This window comes from Grammomys surdaster, unplaced genomic scaffold (assembly GCF_004785775.1).
Source record: "Grammomys surdaster isolate TR1022 unplaced genomic scaffold, NIH_TR_1.0 124917, whole genome shotgun sequence".
NCBI lineage: Eukaryota > Metazoa > Chordata > Mammalia > Rodentia > Muridae > Grammomys > Grammomys surdaster.
Genome location: NW_021619849.1, coordinates 30,375 through 53,797, shown reverse-complemented (window position 1 = coordinate 53,797; position 23,423 = coordinate 30,375). Strand labels below are relative to the sequence as shown.

General features: G+C 39.6%; 1 protein-coding gene across 2 annotated transcripts in view; it reads left to right on the top strand.

The window, feature by feature from the left end:
• Positions 1–20,815, top strand: part of LOC114636795 (C-type lectin domain family 12 member A-like) — a 38,832-nt gene extending 18,017 nt beyond the window's left edge. The window contains exons 1-6 of one of the 2 annotated variants that reach the window (XM_028784909.1): positions 8,524–8,764; positions 12,917–13,015; positions 13,550–13,738; positions 14,587–14,738; positions 18,744–18,850; positions 20,327–20,815. In XM_028784909.1, coding sequence (XP_028640742.1) covers positions 8,674–8,764; positions 12,917–13,015; positions 13,550–13,738; positions 14,587–14,738; positions 18,744–18,850; positions 20,327–20,495 — 807 coding nt within the window. In that variant the 5' untranslated portion in view covers positions 8,524–8,673 and the 3' untranslated portion in view covers positions 20,496–20,815. Of the gene's footprint in view, positions 1–8,523; positions 8,765–12,916; positions 13,016–13,549; positions 13,739–14,586; positions 14,739–18,743; positions 18,851–20,326 lie in introns of those variants that run through there. The other variant, XR_003713691.1, reaches the window with a different exon arrangement.
• The last annotated feature ends 2,608 nt before the right edge of the window (positions 20,816–23,423 follow it).

Sequence of the window (23,423 nt, the reverse complement as noted above, 5' to 3'; positions counted from 1 at the left end):
CTCTCTCTCTCTCTCTCTCTCTCTCTCTCTCTCTCTCTCTCTCTCTCTCCCACAACCTGATCCCTTCTGTTCCATTGGAACTGAATGACCTAGTTTTAGGAGATGGGTCCTGATTGGAGGAAGCAGTCACTGGAGCGGAGCCTTTTGGGATTATATTTTGCTTGTCCTTGGATGTCCCACAACCATGCTATCTCCTTGCCTCTCTTTCTCTTCTTTGTCCCTTTCCCATCCCCATCCTGTCCACGTTCCCTCCTTTCATCCATCCCCATATCTAATCTATGTCCCCTTCTCAGTGAGATTCTAGTGACCCACTTTAGGCTCCTTGTTACTTAACATTTTTGGTATTGTGGCATGTTTATTCTGTACTTTACAGCTAATACTCATTTATAAATGAGAACATAACTTGTTTGTATTTCTGGATCTGTGTTAAGTCACTCAGAATGAATGATCTTTTTAGGTTTCATTTGTATGCCTACAATTCCCTGTATGGACTCTGGTGTTTCAGGTGCTAATGTTGCCTCTGGGATTCCTAGTCCTGCAGCATGGCCTGGAGTCCCTGGTGCTTGCATGGACTCTGGGAAAGCAGGCAGAGTTGTGAACTGGAAAATGGAGTCCAGGGGATGGAGTACACTTTACAGCCACTGGATGTGCTTTAAGGGGAGTTGTCAGGCATAGGGATTATGGCATAGTCTCTAGTGACATCAGGTCTCTAAGAAATCATCAGATTTGTGGGTGAGAAAATAGAGCCCAGAGGTTTAGGGTTCAGTTTATAACTCTCCATTTTCTAGTCTGTTGTGGGTCTTCGGCCACAGTCGACCGGGTTCACCTGAAAGAGAGGCTGGGAAGGGACAGGAGGGCGGGAAGAGATTAAGCCAGGACAAAGGTTTCTGATCGAGGCTCAATGCTTTAATGTTCAGCTTCTAATTTAAAGGGGATAACCCACCCCCACCCCCAGAGTTCCTTCTTGCTGCAGCCGGCTGGGGGTGAGTGGAAACCATCCTGCTGGAGGTGAGAGGAATCCATACTTAATCGCTGGCCAGAGATGTCTCAAGCAAGCTCAGCAGTCAGTCTATTCTTCTCATCTTTTGTACCAGGCTACAGGCAGCCAGAAAGGCTCCAAGGCCAAAGCAAGAACTGCCTCCACCAAGGGCAGGAAATGCCTCCAGGCCATACCTCCAGAGTCCTATTGTTTGGTCTATTGTGGTAAACAAGGTCTCATCTCTTAGGCCTGCTCAAGGCTGTGGGAAGGGCATAGTTCCCCCTTTTTAGATTTATAAGATATGAGCAGTGCCAGCAGCTGGATGGGGTACAATATTTCATCCCATCTAGGGTACAGAGTGGCCGGGCGACCATGAATGTCTTAGGTTGGCATCTATATTACTCCTATATCACCCGTCTTTGAGGAACATACATAGCATATTGATATAAGCCTCTGTCTTAGGTTTATAGGAGCTCAAGACACTCTTACCCGTTGTTGACTAACCGGCCATCAATGGCACTCTCTTTCCCATAAGACCAAAACCACATTCAGACCAAAGGACCTGTGGGCATGCACTAGCTGCAATTTTCATAGCGATAGATAACTGCCACGATGAAAGCTGAGCTTGCTGAGAGCGATCCTGTGTGAAGGCAACCTATCTGCTTGAGACACAAGGTTTAAAAGGTTAAAAGCAACATGATTTATCCAAGCAGTGTAGAAAATAAGGTTGGAAGCGGAAATGTTCCAATGCCTAATCCAACTGCTGGTTGACAGGGATTTAGACACAAAGTCTGGCCACCACGTATAGTGGGTGGCTTCAAGTATTGATGGAGACTACATGCCAGGTTAAATCTGCTGGCTGATAAGGATTTTGAGCCATCATCATCAGAATCACAATTATTAGTCTCGAGATCTGTGTCCACTTGTCAGACCAATGTTTCAGGGAGCCACTGGCCTCTGTTCTCTTTTTCTGAAAAAATACATACTGAGCCACAGCCCCAAATTAAAACATGGTTGGGACCACACCAAGTATTAGTTAAGGGGTCTCTCCACATGACCCTGGCAAATGAGCTGGAAGTAACTGGATGCCAGTGGCGATCTGCTGCAGACTGACCCTTAGCATCAGTTTGCAGAAAAGTTAAAATAAGACAAAAGCAAGGTGTGCTTTTGGTGACCCTGGGGGGTATAATTCCAGCTTTTTAGTTTTTAAAAGTCAATTTTTCAGAGTTTCTTGTAAAACCAGGGAAGAAGCATCAGTAGCTGTTCTTCCCACATTCAAGAGGGTTATCAAGATATTATTTTAAAGTTCCATAATCTCTCTTTCACAATTCCTTGTCCTTGAGGATAAGGAATCTCAGTAATAAGGTTAATATTAAATTATCAACATACCATCTCAAATGTTTAACTGTAATAGCCAGTTCCATTGTCTATAATCTGATATGGAACACCAAGCATAGAAAAATAATGTAGGCAATAACTAATTATAATTTTTATTTGTTTTTCTTGTTAAAGCAGTTGCAACTAAAAAGCCTAAAAGGGTATCAAGTCACATGTACATATTTTAATTTTCTAAAATCAAAAATGAGTAACATCTATTTGCCATAATTGATCACATATAAGTCTTCAAGGATTAACACCATTATGAAAATTGAGGACACTGAGAACAAGTTTTTGTTATTTAACTTGCACACTTTTTAGAAATATCAAATTATTGTCTCAAGCTATTATTATTTTGATGATATAAAGAATAAGATTGTATGGCCAATTGTTTCTATAAGGTCTATAATCTGACTGGTATACAAATCTGTTCTGGCATTGCCCTGGGGTCCAGGCAATCCAATGAGCTCTTGAATGTCTTATAAAGTTAAGAAACAATACATGTTTCTTAAATTAAGCTGTATTTCTATAAATAACTGTAAAATTTGAGAATTAGCAATATCTAAAAAGGCAGCAATTTTAAGTAGTTACAAACCATGAGCCATATACTGGCTATGAGTGTACCAATTGAAAGCTTGATTTTTCATCATTTCAAACAGTGATTACAGCACGTAGTTTAATTATTTGTGCTGAAGCAGGGGAAAATCCAAGAAAATGGACATGTGGTCTAATTACATACACTGTCTTCTCAATAGATGAGGCATCTGTAAATATAGTAAATATTTTTTCTATGGGCTGCATGCAAATTTATAGGAAATACAAAAGCATGTATAGAGAACAACTGTAACAACTTGTCTTATGGATAATGATTATCAAATTTGTCTAAAAACTTTGCCATGTAATAGGCCAAATATCATTATTCTCCAATAATCAACTTAAATTCTATTTGGAGTAAGGAATTAACATTTCATCCAAAATACTTTCAGGATTCTATCTTACAATCCTGTGTTAACACCGCAATTGTTTCATAGTAAGATGTTCAAAATTTACTTATAGATGAAGGATGAATCCACATAAATGATTTCTTTTGCCAAAGGGCTGCTGTGAGCACACGAGTAGCAATAATGCAAACAGCCAACAATGTATCATAGTCTATATAATTTATCTTTTGATAACTAACAGCTTACTCTATACTTTTACAAAGCTATCTATCCCTCATCAGTTAACTGTCGAGGGGAATTAGGATTTGTATCCCCCTTGAAAACATCAAACAGAGGTTCAAGTTCTTCTATGGTAAGCTTAAGATGAGGTTTTAGCCAATTAATATCTGTTAACAACTTTTGAGAATCATTAAAAGTAAACCATGTTTTGTATGTATGCCTGCAAGCCAGAAGAGGGCACTAGATCCCACTACACATGGTTGTGAGCCACCATGTGGTTGCTGGGACTTGAACTCTAATATTTTTAGTTGTAAGCCTAGCCTTTAACGGCTGAGCCATCTCTCTAGTCCCAATTATCCATTCTTATTGGAATTTTCTGTGCCACAATCTGTTTAAGATATAACTGAATTCCCAAATACTGAAAAGATATTGCCTTTGAATCTTTTCTGGAACGACAAGCAATCTAAAATTTTAAAGCTCATTGTATTAGATCAAAGGCGTACAGAAAAACTCCTTTAGAGAGATTAGCTAACAAAATATACAATGAATAATATACACTGAGAGATTTAAATGCTTAACTTTTGTATTAAAGCAACAAATTCTTATATAAGAGTATTAATCATTCTTTGAGGCAACCTTTTAAATGGTATCGCTTCATGGGCTCTCAAAAATCACAAGTAAATTCGTTGAATTTAAACCTCACCACGTTTACCAGGATGTAAAGGAACAACAAAAACAATCTTAAATCTGTAATAATTCTATATGTATTTACTAGAATGGCAACCGAAGTAGGCAAGACAGGCTGTAATGTCCCATTAGTTTCATAAATCTTAAATTTGAACTTTGCTTTTGGATTAATTGAATAACCAACTCCTTATCAGATAAAAGCCAAGCTGAAGGCAATTTGCCCTCTAATAATTGTTAAATAGCTCCAGTATCTATTAATCTTTCAAAACCCTTTTCTTTAATTATTAATTTAAGATTAGGTCTCTTGCTACTGATAGGATCTAATACACATCAGAGGAATCAAAGCCATCTTGTCTTCTATCACTCTCAATAAATTTGGAAGGAAGGACCCAAAACAGGTTGAGGAATTCCTTTGTCAGCAGGTAGTTATAATGCCATGGAGGGAAGCAAGCATAATTTTAATTCCTCCAACATAATAACAACTCCTGGCCCATAAACTGTTGTGAATTTTGGGCCTGAGGCTGAAGCCTCTCCCACAAGGAACAAGCAAGGCAATCAACAAATTCCGGAAAACACCTTTTTAGGGGCTGGTAGTGAAGACCAAGACAAAAGGAATGTCTCACCCAAGCTTCTGAGGAGCCCAATCTGCATTGTCTTAATTTAAATGTAAATGTTCTTAACCTCTTCAGAGGCCTGGTGCAAAGATTATCCTTCTAGCAGGCCAGCACTGTATCACAACTTGTTTTAAATATTTTTATTTAACTCTACCTGCTGTCTCCTTTTCTATAAACATGGGCGAATTAAAAAATCCCAAACTCAAGATTAGAACTGCCAACTGTAGCCAATGTAATACTGGCAGTTTAATTAAAATTTTAAATTTCTTTTGTAACTTTAGAGTATAACCATAATTTTGAGAAGCAGAACGAAAAGCAAAAGCAATGTAAACAACCTATTTTCTCTAAAATCAACACCAAATAGATTACCTTTATGTTACAAGGTTTTGCTGTCAATTCTTATATATGAATGCATGAAGCAGCTTTTAATATCTCATTGAAGAGACATTGTTTTAAAATCTTATTTTTTATACATCTGGTTTCTGAATGACTCTAACCCTGAGTTAGCTTTATGCCAACTTTCTGTTACCAAAGTTGTAAATTTCTAATCACACCCAATAATTTAAGCCAATAGTCTATAACCAAGACATGTAGAACATATTTATATTTTTAAAACCAGTCAGAAACAACAATGAAGTGGCTATGCATCTTATATATTTAGACCGAACAAAATTTCTTGCTCTTTCTAGCTGCAATTTCCAAGATAAAGACACCTTGTCACAGAGATTTTTCTGAGACAAACAACTCTCAGCTTCCTTATAGAATCCAAAATGCTGCTGGTCCCTTTAAGATCAGCTTATGCAAACAATCAATTTCTGAAAAGGCTTTTCCAGCTCAGCTCAACTCTTAGCTACAGGCAACCTATCCGTGCACATTAAGACTGTCTTTAAAACAAAGTTAAACTAGACCAAGGGTTGGATCAAACAGTTTTAACCATTTTTGTGCTTTGAACAGGAAACATAGAACATTTAGACAATGAAACAAAAAACAAACAATTGACACACGTGGACTTTGGCGCGCCAAGGACAGACAACAAAGAAGGACATCTAAGAGCTACAGAGAAATTCAGGACATTTCCCGAATTTTTTCTGTTTTCTAGATGAGCTTGGAAATAGCCTTTTCATTACTTTGTGCTGACATAGCTCAGAGAGAGGACAACTGTTTTTCTAAAACCCTTTCTCTCTCTCTCTCATATTCAAGATGTAACTTTTCATCTCATTCTTTGGAGATGTAGCAGGCAGCTATTGTAACACCTCAGTGCCCTGCTTTCTTAGTTTTCCAATTCCTTCTAACCCTGCTCTTCCCGCCTGAAGCACCGGGTCAATACCTCATTCACCTAGTCTGCATCCCCTGAGACACACTTCCTGCAAACACAGCCTTGAAAGACTTACCATAACTAGCGCTAGTATCAAAAATTGTTTGCTGCTTACCAAGTGTGCGGGATACTCTCCTTTCTTGTTCCATTTTCCGTAGAGCTCTACCTAAGACAGTGTTCCTCAGCTGGTCTCTCGTGTTCAGGCTCCAGGTCTGGCACCATTCTGTTGTGGGCCATTGGCCACAGTCGACCGGATTCACCTGAAAGAGAGGCTGGGAATGGACAGAAGGTCTCATCTCTTAGGCCTGCTCAAGGCTGCGGGAAGGGCACACTAGTCTTCAATTTGGATTTGTCAATATCTAGTTAATTTGTACTTGTGACTCTTGTTTACTATTTAGTAGGGGTTGTAGTAAGCCTCTTCTACTTGTTGTCTTTTTAAAATTAGAATATTATGACATCATCCCCTCCCTATCCTTTCCCTCCTTACAAACTCTCCCATTCTGTTCATTACTTCCTCTCAAATGCATGGCCTCCTTTTCTGTGATTAATTTTGTTACCCATATATAAGCCCAGAAATAAGTACATCTAACTCACTGTATCTATCTGGTGTTGCTTGTCTGAACATTATTTTACTATGTTAAAGTAGTTAATCTTTATTAAATTAAAAACATTCTCTCCTAAAGTTTTTTCTAAACAATGCCAACCTACTTAACATTATTTATATGTGTTAAAGTATCAGTAAGAATTTCAAAGGAACTTTAGGAGAAGGTATTTAAAAAGTAGCACTGAAGACCTCCGCAGAGGGGAGACCCTCACTCAAGTCTCAGAAAGTCGTGGCCACCCAGTAATCTGCTCGAGACACCATGTACCAGAGCAATAGCGAGGTTTATTAGGGCCTTGACAACTAGCTGCCGGTCAATTCGTATGCCCACGCAGGAGCAGAATTGACCCCGACAGCCAGTTTGAGAAGGATTTTTAAGGGGAAAAAACACAAACCAAGGAATGGGGAGGGGAATGAGGGGTTGCTAGGGTGGTATAACATAAAAATAGTGGAACATTCCAAAGGAACCCAACCTACATGAGTCAGGGTCAGGTGAAAGCTCTCTGTATGCTTATCTTTCTCAAGAATGTGGTCCTGCCCTGTTACTTCGGCCTTGCCCTGTCACTGCGGTTCCCAGCTTGGTTCTCAACTTGATTCTCAGCTTGGTTCCACCTAGTTCACTTGCATTCTTTCCTTTCTCTTTGCAGATAGGCCAGTTCCAGTAATGGTGACTGGTCTTCCCACATTCCTAACTTGCTTCATGGCTCAGTTTCTCAGAAAATTTTCCATGTCCTTATAAAGAAAGCCTAAAGAATATTTTATATGTCTAAAAAGGATTCTATATACCCAGTATCTATAATTTTTCACTCTACACCACTGCTCACTGAAGAGATCCCCAGGCTTTAAGTCATAGTCCCCAGACCATGGAAACACGTAGTTTTCCTGAACAACAAAAAAGTATTTATGAACCTGGTGTACTGAACCACACTGTGAGTGTGCATGCTTAGAGCAGCAATCTGTGTTTGAGAGCTCCATTTAGAGTTCTGCAGGCCAGGAAACCCCAAACCAGCCTTGCCCTTTTCCACAAAGCCTCAATCCACATGAGGTGCTTCAATAAACCAAAGAAAAAGGGAAGAAAGCTAGTACCAGCATGACCCAGGATATGTCTTACTTCTTTGACTCACCTATTTATTTACAAGTTACACACGTGGTAGTGGTAATATCTAATGTTTTATTCATTTACTTAGCTATTTATTGGGGGACTTGAATTGAGATGGTGCCTTTGTATGTTGTATTAGATGTCCTGGATCTCACAATGTACAGGATGCTAGCCAGAAACTCACAGACATCCCCTTGCTTCTGCTTCCCTAGTGCTGAGATCCACCTGTTTCTTCTGGGAGAAAAGCTCCTGTTAATTCAACCAGAACCTTTGCATCAGAGAGAAAGCATGGTCTTTCATCTCACACTCTTTGTGTGTCTTCCCTGTGAATGTTCAGTCCTAAGTCAGTCTTTCTCTGAGTACCTTGACCATTCTGTGCTCAGGGTACCTGTGGCAGTCCACTGAGGTACACCAGGGAGAATTTGAGATCTGAATCATTCTGATTATTTCTCTCCTTGAGAGTTTAATCCTGTGCTGTATCTGCACTGTGTGGTAGGAGTGTGTTGCATAACTCCTATGAAGCTAATATTATCCAAACACAATTTCTAAAATTACTTTATGTAAAGAAAAAGGAAGAAACATGAGGAAGGAACGTGTTCCCCTTTCAACCATATCTGTTCTTGTCTGAGGCCACTGACTGACTCTGTGTTACTCATAGGCATATATTTGAGAGTCTGGCATTAGTGGTTTTTCAAAAAGAAATTCTAGCTTGTGAGGTTAGCTGCAGTTACAGAGGGTTGAGAGTCTAGGTAGACTTATTTAACCATCAGCTGTCTCAACTTTGAGAAATTGAGAATTGTCAGAAAGGACCAATTCTGGAGCTTTCTTTGAATATTCATGAATGTCTGAAGATACTGTTTATGCAAATCTCAAATTCCAGGATTCAGATAAGAAAGAAGAAATCCAAAAGTCTGACAAATGTGAGGGGAAAGGTAAGATTTCCACCCATGGATGTGAGGTAAGGCTGTGGCAGTGGCCACAGATCCATGCAGTGTGAATATATTATTTTTAATTTAAAAATATTTAATATGCAGTATGAATTTTTGATCTGGCCTTTCATTTAAACCCCAAATACCAAAGTGATTAAAAAGATTTTTTTTCTTTAAGGCATAAGGCATTTCTTTAAGTCATTGCAATAAAACACTGTATTTTACATTGTTCTATATAAAGTTTAGGTAACTGAGTAGGGATTTTATTTTCAAATGATGGTGTTTCATCGTGAAAGGTTTTGTGTGTGTGTGTGTGTGTGTGTGTTCATCTGATGCCATGGGATTAGGATTATACCTTGTTCAATAGGGTCAGGGGCTTATATGTTCTTCTTGCTAGAGTTTTGAAAAGTAAACATCTTGAAGTATAGAAGAAAGACAAAGAAAGGGAGAACATCTTTTTATTTATTTTTTTGAATATCTATTTTAATCTGGTTTCTTTCCCCATTGTTCACAGATCGTGTTGCAGTCTAGTTCTCTGGGGGTTTCCCTGTTTTATCCTAGCTTTCAGATCTCTATTCTATGTCTTAAATTTAGGTTAAATTTAATCTGTGTATGTGTATACATATATGTGTGAACATGTATGAGTGTGTGTGTGTGTGTGGATATGTGTATGTGTGGATGTGCCACAGTGCTTGTTTGGAGGTCTGGGGACACCTTGAGGAGACAGTTCTCTCCTTGTACCATGTGAACAACCAGGAATTTAGCTTAGGCTGTAAGGCTTGCACAGCAAGTGCTGTTAGCCCCTGAGTACTTCTGCCTCATGTCTCTGCCTCACTGCTGTGTTTCCCTATGCTTTATACTACTGAGCAGGCCCTTTTAAGATTGCTTTCTTTGCTAGATCTGAGGGAGTGGTTCTCTCATCTCAGCTACCCAGGAGGATGGGAAGTTCAAGGTCTACCTGGACTGGGAGTGAGTTCAGAGTCAACTCGCAAAGTCAGTTAAGTGAGATCCTGTCTCAACATAAGAAGTAAGCAGAGACTTGGGGATATAGATGAGTGCTAGAGCATTGTTTAGCATGTGTGAGGCTATACTCTCAATAAATATTACACCACATGACATACTCAGTACAACACCCACAACACACCAAAGCCCATGGGAAATTCCTTCACACTGCATTCTCCAGGACACATCCTCCTGGTTTTCACTATTCCTGTGGCTCAGCTGGTTTTGTTTTTCTGCTGGTCCTTGTTAGTAATCTGTTAAAATCCATCTCCAGAGTCGCCTGGCAAGCTTACCATTCTAGGCTAGTGTGTGGAACCTGCAGACATCTGCTAGAGTCACAGTAATTCCCCCATTTTGGTTTAATAAAAAGAGGTGTGGGGAGCAGGCAGAACACATGGAAAGGGGTATAGGGAATTCTTCCAGTTATCAGACTGCTGGCAGTATGTGTCTGTGGGTACGGACGAAGACAATGTATTGTCCATTGGGTGACGGTTGTTACAGGCTATCAGTCAGCATCTTGAATGATAAGCCAGTAACAAAGTAATCAGGCACTGCTTATAATAATCGGGCCATCAAGCAATCAAATAAGGGCCTCGACTGGGCTAGCCCACCAGAAGTTAGCCAGTCAGGATATAGCTCGCCTGGCACCAGTTTTCTGTGGAGCTGCAAGAGCTGAGGAGGGGGTTACGAGCTATTTCCGAGAGGGAAAGACCACCCAATGGGCCAATGTCCTAAGTGGCAGATCAGCTAGAGGCCATATGGACTGGGGCCATGAAAAGCCAAACCCTTAGTCCAGGAAGCGCTGGCCAGGTGCTACCCCGGTGTTCAGGGTCCCTCAAGCCAAATGGAAACTCCTTACCAATTAATCGATGTCTGTTTGTGAGTTTGTGCAGTCTGATATCAGGAAATGGTACCCAGCCCACGTGGCAGAGTACCACATGGGCAGCCGCAGCAGCTCAGCTCACATGGTGGAAGTTTGGCGAGCCTCGCAGCAGCAGCAGCACGGGATGGGGGTTGTAGCAGCAGATGTTAATTCACCCACTCGGAGGTGGCTAGTAGGAGCAGATGAAGTCCGAGTTGTCATTGTGTCCATCTTGTACAGTTGCAGCAGCTGAGGTCCCCGAAGTCTTCGTATCGGAGTCACAGCACCAATAAAAGGATTTCTACAGCACAGCTTGTAATGGATCACAGCAGGCCAAGATGGTTCCACGAGGGGAGGTTTATTAAGAGAGTGGGAGAGCAGGAGAGAGAGAGAAGAGTAGAGAGGAGTAGAGGCCAGCCATGACCACGTGGAGAGAGGGGGAAGAGAAGGGGGGAGGGGAGACAACCTGCAGGTCCGCGGGGATGAGGAGCAAGAGAGAGAGGAGGGGCCAAGCAGCCCCTTTTATAGTGGGCAGGGTTACCTGCCTGTTGCCAGGTAACTCTGGGGCGGAGCATACCTGGCTGTTGCCAGGTGACTCTGGAGGTGGAGTTTAACAGATTACTAACAGTCCTGACTTATGTTCATTGATGGAGTACTGGAGGGCTCTTCCCATGTCTCCTGATCTAGTGTCACTCAGTATGCATTTCTAAGTTATCTCATGCCTTTTAGTTTCAAATTCCTATCCATTTCTCTTGTTCTCTCTCTCTCTCTCTCTCTCTCTCTCTCTCTCTCTCTATATATATATATATATATATATATATATATATATATAAAATCTATCTATCTATCTATCTATCCATCTATCATCTATCCTTCTATCGTCTCTATCTCTGTCATATATCTCTATCATCTATTATCTATCTATATCTGTGGTCTATCTATATATCTATCAGTTCTCCATCAATCAATCATTTTGCACTGTTTCCTATCACTTCAAAATACATCTAAATAACAGCATAAACACACATACCTTCTACTCTGTTTTATTAGCAGACACAATAGTGTCTAGTACCTAAATGACACAGATATGATAACTTTTAAATAACTGAATATATAAATAAATGAGAAAGTAATTATAACAAAACATAGACGATGTGTTTGTATTTCAAAAATCAGCTAAGGTCTATAACATTTTTAGTACTTTCACCAACAATTTTCCAAAATATTAAGAAATCAAATTTTATTTTTTATACATCACTTTGTAAGAATTTACAACATTGTTATGCTATCATCTATTGATATAAAACACATATCAAGAGCAGAGTAAAAAATATGAGATTATTCTTGAATTATTTTCTTGAAACAGTCTTTTTATATATTCATACATGGTGATAATTTAAATCATGTAATGCCTTAACAATAATTCATCATGTAATTTTTTTTAACTTTTTAGGAAAATGATCTATTTTGTGATTCATTGTTCATAAAATAATAAAAGCATTCTATGAGAAGGTTTTTCCTTAAAAAACCATAGAAAATATTGGAAAAGTTGTAATGAGAAATTCAGGTCCAGACTGGGAGAGGTGCTTAGCTGATGGGGGACAGTGGGACACAGACAGTGACAGCCTGCTTTACTGCACTACATCCCTGTTCTTAGTTTTAGAGGGGACCACCAAATCAAGCAGAAGTGCATAACCTCCACATTCCAAAAAAAAAACTCCTCAGAAAGATTCCTTCTGTCTCCAGGAACACACTTTCCACAAACGTATCCAAGGACACACACTAATTGTGCCCCCATTTCCCCTTCTCTCTATTTTATAAGGTTATCTTTAATTTTTTTTCATCTTTTGTCAATCTAAGGGTTAAGTCTTTGCCTATGAGACTTATTTCTCATTAAAAAAAAAACTATATTTTTTTAAACATAGTCTCTTATTTTTTTAAAGTTATTGCCTTGATCTTATTAGTAAGATATTTGAGACATTTCATGAACAAAAACTTCTGCAGGGTAAGTCATAGTATCAAAGATTTGAAGCTAATCCTGGTGTCTTAGTTATGGTTTCCTATCTGATTTCTCTTGAAAAAAGTCTGTGAATTTCTAGAAAAATACATAGATGAAAGAAATAAGGGGAAGATAAATGTATGTATGTATGTATGTATGTATGTATGTATGTATGTATGTATGATGGATGGATAGATGATGGATAGACAGATGAATGAATGGATGGATGGATGGATGGGTGAAGTTAAGGCGTGAGCTGCTTCTAGAACACTGTGCTTTTTGCTTTTCACAGGATCTTCTGCTGCTTCCCATTCACAGCATAAAACAGTCATGATTTTGAGTCTTCTGTGTCTTCTGCGATTCATTGGAATGGTGATCATAGGAGGCATCTGTATGTATCACCCCATTCTTTTAAAAAATATTTTACATTTAATTAAAGTATAGTTGCCTCATCCCCACCTCCCCCCCAATAATCCCTCTCGTTCTCCTGCCTTCTCCCTCTCAAATTCTGTTATTGTTACATAGGTATGTGAATAAACATATAAATGCAACCTGGTGAGTCTGTTATGTGTTGCATATGTTTACATATCACATATGTATGCATTTATATAGTTATTTTCTGGCTGATTGGGAGATGTAGAATGCCAGGAGTTGTTGAACCACTGTTTATTCTTTGAATTAAGTCTTTATAATAATCTGCCCCAAGGGTGGCGTTATAATGTGGTCAATAGACATATGCTTGGTCTCACCAATCACTCCTCTAAAGAAGCCTATTCATACTACTTTAACATGTTATTACTGAAAAAAGAAAAACTTCATCAAATTTCTAAAGGTGATAGGATAACTTAGAATTTATAAGCATTTTAAAAATCATCTACCATTTTCTTCTCTTCTTTTGTCTTTAAAAAAAAAAAAACCCCTGGAGTTTATGCAACTTCGGAGACAGAAATGATAAAATCAAATCAATTACAAAGCTTCAGTGAAGAACTTCAGAGAAATGTTTCCCTACAGCTGACGCAGAATCTCAATAACACCAAGAAAATCAAGAACCTTTCTGCCATGCTGCAAAACATAGCCACCGAGCTGTGTCGAGAGCTGGTTAACAAACATCCAGGTAATCCTGTATTGCCCTCAAAACTGTTTCCTGGGCAGCAAAAAAACCTAAGGCTTAGAATCCTTTAAGAATTACTTTAAGAATTCACACAGAGCCTATATTAAATGTGAAATTAAATGAGTTTTGTAAATGAGTCATTGATATTTCCCTAGTTGGAGAAAAACATGGAAAGTAGTAAAAACTACAAGTTGCCAACTTACAGGGTTCTGACAGTCCCATAATGAAGTGCCAGTCAGTATAAATAGTTTCTCTAATCTGCAGTGTATCACCATTGTCCTGGGTACAGATCTCAAAAGACGATGATGAGGGAAGGAAGCCTCTATAAATGACCTCACTCCTAAATTTCAGCTAGTACTGAAGGAGTGAGAGGCCCTGGCAAAGAAATGAGGTCTGGGCGGTGTATGGAATCAGGGGAGTGGGTGTTGCCTACAAGCACCTGTGTAGTTTTTGTGGCTAGACTGTGTTTCCCATTCTTCTGAGATGCCTCTCCAGGAGGAATATGCCAGGAGTTGAAGGCCAGAGAGACACCTGGTGGGCAAGGCAGTCTGATATGGCTGTGGAAGCCTGGTTTTTACTAGACGGCATATTAGCTGTGATTAATTTTTAAAGTCATAAGTGAGGTCCCTAGTGATGGGCAATATGTGTGAATCCGGCCAGGTACTTGAGTGCTTTTGGTTTGTTCAAGTTTTGTGCCAAGTTTCTAGGGTGATGTATAGAGATATAGAGGAGTTGTTTTCTTTGTTGACCTAAAGAGAAAGAACAGAGTAAACCTGGTCAAAGTCACCCAGACAATAAAGGGATAATTGTCAAGAGTGTTGAAACCAGCCTGTAAAACTCTGTCCTTCTAGAGCACAAATGTAAACCATGTCCAAAGGGTTCACAATGGTACAAAGACAGCTGTTATTCTGAAGTCAGTGGGCATGCAACATGGCAACAGAGTGTTATGTTCTGCTCTTCTCAGAATGCCAGCCTCCTGAAGGTTAAAAACAAGGATGTGCTGGTAAGGTTCCATGTCTCTGTTCCCTCCAAAAAAGAATCGACTTCACATCATGAAATATGGGTTACAGAGGTATGTAGTGGGAAGACATGAAGTGTCTTGACTCAGAATTGTTTTCCTTGCAAGTCCAGGGGACTGGGCCTTGCAGTTTTGTCTTATGAAAATCACAGTCAAGCTAAAACAAACAAGGTTTTAGCTTAAGTGGAATTTTAGAACCTGCAAGATTGATGGATAGACCAGGGACTCCCAGAATCCTTAGGTCTGTGTATTTCCAAGTTGGAAGTGTAGAAGCAGGTTTCTGTGTATGTCTTCTGAATAGTTCTCCAAAGACAGAGAGTCTCACCACACCTATAAGAACCACATGGGGAATATTCGCTATTGTCATTATGTTATATATTTTGTTACATCTTTTATTGACTAGGCAAACAAACAGACAAACAACAACTTAACTCAGATGGAATGATATATATGTAAATAAGTACATTGGGTTGATAGAGAGGAAACAAATGCTAAATATACATATTTAACAGAGTTATTAGGACAAATGAAAAGTGAATTCTCCTTTTTATTTCTTTATATTTAAGTAAGTGGTCCTCAACCTTCCTAATGCTGTGACCCTTTAATACAGTTCCTTATGCTGTGGTGACACTCAACTATAAAATTATTTTTCTTGCTATTTTATAACTGTAATTTGCTACTGTTGTGAATTGTATGTAAATCTCTAAGCTTTCTCATTGTCTTAGTCAAGGCTTGTGAAAAGGTCACTGAACTCCCAGTGGGGAGGTTGAGAACCACTGGTCTAAATAATGTCTTTGTATTTTATTCATTAGTCAATAGTTCTGATCTTTCACATAGCAATTTTTATTATTTTCTGGGTTTTTTGTTTGTTTGTTTGTTTTGAGACAAGTCTTACTCAGTTTCTCTGGCTAACCTCTCACAGCAATCCTGCCTCAGCCTTCCAAGGACTAGAATTACTAGTGTCATCTGCTCATCCTAAATTATAGTCATTTATTGTGGTATAAACATATATCACCTTAAGAGCTTAGTTTTTCTACCATAAGAAACTTGTCATCTTTTATAGGAGAAAAGAATTCTCTATAAAACTGATTATTCTCTCGTATTGACCTTTCTCAAGTGATCATTTACAATTATTTACTTTAAAAAACCCAACTGGCTTCAGAAGCCACACACACACACACACAGACACACACACACACAGACACACACACACACAGACACACACACACAGACACACAAACAAACACGCACACACACACACACACACACACACACACGCACTCTACTTTGACCAAAAATTATGGGTGGACTCTGGCCTCCATAGTTATTGTTTTTCTCTGACTATGGTGCTGCTTTCGTCTTTTACTGTTAAGCCTGGTTTGCAATCATTATCCACTTCCTTTGCCCCAGTGTGGATATTTGCTAACCCAATATTTAGACTAGAAAATTGTTAAGCTTTTCATTGACCCTATATTAATATTACTCAATGAATCAGTAGGTTTATTCATCATTAGTGGCAAAGGCTGAAGAGATCTCAGAGACTTCAACCCACTGTTGCAAAGTTCTTGGACCCATCAAAGAATTCATACACAGAATACAAAAAGTTGAAGGGTTTTATTAGAAAGCAAAATTTGAGCTGGAGAGATGGCTAAGCAGTTAGGAACACTGGCTGATCTCCCAGAGGTCCTGAGTTCAATTCTCAGCAAACACATGGTGGCTCAGGACCATCTGCAGTGGGATCTGATTCCTTCTTCTGGTGTGTGTGAAGACAAAGCACTTATACATTAAAATAAATAATTGTCTTGTGAGAACTTACTGAAAGAAGATTCTGGAATGAACCAGGATTTAACCAGGATCTACCCTTTCTGTTTGTTCTTACACTGGCAGATTGGGTGTGTTATCACCAACAAGGGAGAGCTGTAGATTTTGCAAGACTGATCAGAGCATAACAATGAAATAAAGGACTGTTTGAAACAACCAGGGTCAGCCATGGTTCTGACCAGCTCTGGTGGTGGTTTTGATTGTTTGCACAGTTTCAGGATATCCTGCTGTAACACAGCTCAGTGGTTGCATCAGCCTCTGGGCACTGTAGCTTCTGTCTAGTTCTTTCCTGCCTCTACACAGCAGGCCCTGCTTTCTTTCTGCTAGACAGGGAAATATGCTGTGAAACACTGACATCTTCTCTTTAGTATTAATATATTCTCTCATATATTACACCCACACCCAAATCTCCCTCCTCTCCACCCAGCCCATCCCTCTAACCCTCCTCAGTTACCCTCAGAAAAGGGCATGAGTCCCAGGGATCTAAACCAAATGTGCTTATGAAGTTGCCATAAAACTAGACACTTCTCCTTATATTAAGGATGGGTGAGGCAACCCAGTAGGAGGAAAAGGGTCCCCAGAGCAGGCAAAAGAGTCAGAGACAGCCACACTTCCTGTTAGGGATCCTACAACAACACCAAACTGCACAATTGTAACATATGCAGAGGGACCAGGGTAAACCCATGCAGGCTCCTTGATTGTTGGTCCAGTCTCAGTGAGCCTCTGTGAGTCCAGGTTTGTTGATTCTGTGGGTTTCCTTGTGGTGTCCTTGACCCCTTTGGCTCCTACAATCCTTTCTCCCTTCTTTCTCAGGATTCACTGAGTTACACCTAATGTTTGACTGTGGCTCTCTGCATCTGTTCCCATCAGTTGCTTGGATAGAACCCCTCGAATGGTGATCATGCCAGAAGCCAGGCTCCTGTCTATGTCCTAGTTCCATCCATTTGCCTGCAAATTTCATTTTAGATTTTTTAAAAGCATAGTAATACTCCATTGTGTAAATGTACCCCATTTTCTTTATCCATTGTTTGGTTGAGTCACATATAGGTTGTTTCCAATTTCTTGCTCTTATGAATAAAGCTGATATGAAGATAGTTGAGCAAGTGTCCTTCTGGTATGGTGGAACATCCTGTGGGTATTTACCCAAGAGTGGTATAGCTGGGTCTTGATAAATCTACTCCCACTTTTCTGAGACACTATCAAATTGATTTTCAAAGTAGCTCTACAAGTTTGCACTCCCACCAGCAATGGGGGAGTCTGATTCTGCTCCACATCCCCACCAGCATGAGCTGTCACTAGTGTTTTTGACCTTAGCCATTCTGACAGGTGAAAATGGAATCTCAGAGTCATTTTGATTTGCATTTCCTTGATGACTAAGGCTGTTGAATATTTCTTCAAGTGCTTTTGCCCATTTTGGATTTATCTGTTGAAAATTCTATGTTTAGATCTATGCCCCATTTTTAATTAGATTATTTAGTTAGTTGACATCTAGTTTCTTGAGTTCTTTATATATTTTGGAACTTAGTCCTATGTCAGAAGCAGAGTTCCTGAAAATAATTTCCCATTCTGTAGGCTCCCATTTTGTCCTATTGATGGTGTTCTTTGCCATAAAAAGAAGTTTTCAACTTCATGAAGCCTCTTTTATTAATTGTTGATCTTAGCATCATTGATTTTCTGTTCATGAAGTTGACTCCTAGAACACAGACATCTTAAGCAACACTATCTGTTTGTCTATCTATCTATCTATCTATCTATCTATCTATCTATCTATCAATCAATCATGATTTATCATCTATTACTTATCTATCCCTTTTTATTTGAAATATATATATATATATATATATATATATATATATATATATATATATAATCCTGACTGCAGTTTCCACTCCCTCCCCTCTCTCCAATCTTTCCTACTACATCTCCCCTTTCCCCCAGAGCCACCCCATGTCCACCTCCCCTCAGAAAAGGCTAGGACTCCCAGAGTCATTAAATAAATAGAGAATAAGAAGCTACAATCTATAAGAGCAGGTACATATTCTCACATCAAGGCTGGACAGGGTAACCCTTTTAAATTAAGTTGAAAAATGGTAATTCCACTCCAGAGCTGTCATTTAGGGTACAGATACAAGAAACTGCTTATTAAAAAGGCCATTTCTGTTTCTGTAGGAATTTATAAAGTCTAAGAAGCTATGGGGTTATTGGCTAGCATTGTCACCCAGAAAAGATCATACAAACTATGAGACACTGAGTGAGAAGATGTTCCTATCTGAAGAGTAAGTCTTTGGTCTTGTTGGATTTTTATGGTTAGAGTTGAATGGAGACAATTTCCACAGGAGCTTGTTAGATTGCTGTCAAAAGCACCTTCAGCTGACACCACTTCCTTAAAGGTAACTGTCCCATCAGGCTTTTGTGACATCTACATTCGATTATGGAGAGAGGTGCCACACATATCCTATCATCATTGTGGCAAATTTCCAACAACCTACAGTAACCAAATTATGGAAACTTTTTTTTTCTTTTAAAAAATTACTGCTTCTAGTTAAGAAGATTGCAGAAGCTAAAACCATTCACTAGACATTTTTAAGTACTTAATATTGTGCTATATTCTGGAATTCAAAAGTGAATGAAAGACTGAGAGCTTTAAATTAGTCAGGGCTGTATGTATAAGTCTGTGTTGAGCGTGCATGCATGTGTGTTTGTGGGTGTGTAGTGCATGTATGAATGATGCACTTATGTGTGTGCTGCATATGTGGTATGTGGGTATGTGTTGGTATGTGTATGCCTGCTTCTAGTGGAGACCAGAGGACACATTCTGGTGGTTTTTTTTTTTTTTTTTTTAAGGTGTTCTTTACTTTCCGTTTCTTTGAGGCAGAATCCCTCACTGTCCTGGAACTCTCCAACAGTCTGTATTGCAGCGAGCCCCAGTGATCTGTCTGTGTCTCCCTAACACTAGGATTATGAGTGTGTGTTACCAGGCTCAGATTTTATTCATGGGTTCTGGTTCAGTGGGAGCAGCCTCTGAAGGGGAGCAATCTTCAAGTCACAAATATCCAGGGGGAGAATGCTATGGTGAACATTTTCTGCACATCCAATCAACATCAGCACAGAGACCAGAGGAAGGCTTTGTCTGAGGGTCTGAGGTCATGGTCCTTAACATGGCCGGCTCATGGCAACAACACACCCACTGAAGCCTTCCCACACTACAGGCTTCTTCTGCTTCCTGCATTAACTGATGAAATATTCTGTGACTATTACTAATCAATAAGAGAATCAATGTTATGTTTATTGAAACCAAAATGTGTTCAACTTATAAATATCATTTATCATCATTTACCCATGTTGTAGGCTACTTGGTTAGAAGGACTGACAGAGATATTGCTAGCAGGAACTATCACATGAGAATTAGTAGTCTTGAGATTTTCTAAATTGGGTTTGTTCTAGCTTTGGTCATTAGGTAAGGCACCTGACAATGATAGTGCAAATTTAAGGTAGAGTCGTATGATCTGACATTATTCTAAGTCATATCAGCCATGAGAAGAGATGCTAAGTCTGGATTCAAATGACAGAAAATATTCCAGATAAAGGAAATTGAGAAAACATTATTTCACATCACATATACGTACCCCAGTCATCAACTGAAATTTAACTTAGACAATAGACCACACAATTAATAATGTTCTTTTGAAAATTCTCTTCTGTGGGTATAATCAAAATACAATTTGCCAAGTGTGCTCATTTTTTTCTTCCAGGTTTGAAGGAAGCACATATGACTTATATACAATGTACTGTGGATATATAGATGGGGTATGTGTTTATTATACAAAGTGCACTGATCAGAGAAGAATCATGTGTGAAAAGCCAGCCAGCAAGGTCCAGGTGGAAAGTGTGCTGAATGGCTTTCCAGATGGTAGCTTGTAGCTACTCTGCAGTTGCTTGTCTCTAGCTACTAACCTGTTGGTTTGAACGAGAATGGCCCCCAGGGCCTCATATATTTGAATACTTGATCAACCCTTTGAAGAACTGTTTCAGAAACATGGGAAGGTGTGGTCTTGTTGGAGGAAGTGACTCACTGAGGGTGGGTTTGAGTTTTCAAAAGCCCATGCCATTCCCAGGTAGTTCAGTCTGCCTTGTTCTTGTGGATTGAGCTGTGAGCTCACTGCTACTGCTCAAGGTCATGTCTGCTTGCCTTCTGCTATTCTCCTCACCACAGTGGTCATGGACTCTAACCTTCTGGAACCAGGAGCCAAATTAAATGCTTTTACAGTTACCTTGGTAACTGAGTTTTGTCATAGCAATTTGAAGGTTACTAAGACATCTGTTATTCAGAAGAACTGTAGGCAGTGTGCAACTCCTCTCACACAAACACAGTAACAACAGTGTGACTGCAGTCCTGCCTCTCTATAATGCTTATGTCTAGATTTCTTTGTCTCCTTTGCTGACTGCCACACTACTAAGTCACAGTTTATCACCATGTATTCTTCAGCACACAGTGTGCAGAACACAAGACCATGTACCCAATTTCTTCTCTTTTTCCAAAGATAAACCAGGCAAATTTCAACCTCAAAGAAAATAAAGTTTGGAAAATATAATATAGAGAGCATAGAGTGATATGAGAAACTTGTATTAAAGATTTATAACCATTTTCAAAATAGATGTGAGGGAAAACAAAGTTTTCAATTGACAAAGCAAAGCATTTGATGAACACTTAATACCCTGTCATAGTAAAATTTAGGAAACTAGGAGTAACTTTCCCAAATATAACCAAGCTTTGACATGAAATAAACAGCAAAAGAAAGAGCAAAACTCTAAAGTTTGAATTTACATCATAGTTCTAGTTAGAGAAAGCCTGTTCCTAGTTTTAGAATAAGATAAGAATGAACTTCCTTAATCACTTCAACAACTTCTAGTGTCAGAGATCCAGCAAGAAAATCAGGCAACTAAAAGGCTTATTAAATTTGAAAGTTGGGTAAGGTTAAAATAAATCATTCTATTGTAGCTAATATAATAATATACTTGAAAAAGTTAATGGCTATTCCTGGTTGTCAACATGACTATATGTGAAATGAAATACAATCCAGAATTCGAAGACTCACCTGTGATCAAGATCTTGAGGCTGGGAGATACAAGTTTCTGACCCTGATCTTAACATGGAGATCTTGAGGCATAGTGGCTATGGATCCAAGGAGACTAAGGCATGAAGATCTGTGAGTTCAAAGTCAGCCTGGGAAAAAACAACTTCCAGATCAAGGTGTGGTGGTGCACACCTTTAATCTGGCCCACACTTTTTGCTGGAGACCTACATAAGGACATTGGAAGAAGGAATAATTACTGTTGTTTGCCTGCCTGCATTTCCTTGCCAGCACATTTGTTGAAATCTACTAGCCTTGTGGGACTGAGCAACTACTAGATCCTTGGACTTCCCATTCACATCTGACCATTGTTGGGGAGTTGGACTACAGACTGGAAGTCATCATAACACATTCCCTTACTATATAGAGACTATCCATAAGTTCACATGACTCTAGAGCACCCTGACTAGTACAAGAACCAATACAGTTTTTAATTGCTACAGTACGCATTATATCATATCAAAGTCACTGGACAACATTTCAAAAGAACTCAAACATCTTTCTATGTATTAACAACGAGCAATTGGAAATAAAATTTAAGAGACAATCTCATTTTAACAGCTTCCCCAAACATAAAATAATAATAAAAAAAAACCAAACTGAAAACAGTAGTAAATATCTATATGCAAAAGGTATGTTGTAGGGTATGGGTCCCTCATCCACTCCACCACAGGGCTCAGCCACTAGGAGAGGCAGGGCACAGGAAGTTGACCATACTTACTCCTTTCTGTCATCGATTGGTATTGGGCCATAGGGCAGCTCCAGGACAATACTCCGGGGGTGTGGAAGTGGAGAGGTATGGCTAGAGCTGGCTTGGGAGTGCCCAGGCCTGTAAGGAGGTCAGGGCTGTCTGGTTCTCAGGCTCTCAGACAGGCAGATGGTACTGGAAGCCATGGTAAAGCTTAGAATGGAGTGGGGGCCACAGGCTAGATGTGTCCAGAGGTAGGGGTGGGGGCGAAGGAGGTGAGGGAAAGGGGGTGCTCCAACTGGTCCTGCGAGTGGAGTTCTTGTCTTGTTGATGGGTTTGAGCTTGGACTAGGTGGTAGCCATTGATGAGAGTGCAGAAAGGCCTTTGAAGATTAGAAGGTGACTCTAAAGGCAAAGGTCTTCTCCATGGCTGCCCATGGCGGATTTCCATGGACTAAAGACATTTACTGTCATGGCAGAAAGTGGATGAGTAAAATCATACCGACTTCTCAGTGAGGGCCTGAGGCTAAAGACCTTTTGCAGGGAAGAATGTCTGGGAAGGAAAGCTTATTGTCTAAGTTCTCCAGGCTTTTAGGTACCTCATTAGAATGGAGATCTGTCTTGAGTCTACTTGACCAGAGGTCACATCCTTTACATGTGGAGGGACTTGGGGTGTTGCACATCCGTGACTGATAACCACAAATCTATGGGGGTGCTGCAGCCAGTGACCTGGGAACAGACAAAATGACTACTGGCCTTTCAGGGTTTCCAAGGTTTGAAGCCTTAGCTTAACTGGAAACCAAGCTACCTTTCAGGGTCCCACAGTATGCACAATTTAATCTATTTTCTTTCCTAGGGATCTCAGTATTTAATGATTGTAAGCAGACTTCTGGTTACAGAGTCTCCTATTGAGACAACCAAATACTTCACTGAGAATATATCCCCAGTCAATTTCTCATTTTCTTTCTCCTCCATGAGATAGTTCTGCAAGCCAATGCACCTTAAAGGACATTTTGCAGGGAATCAAACC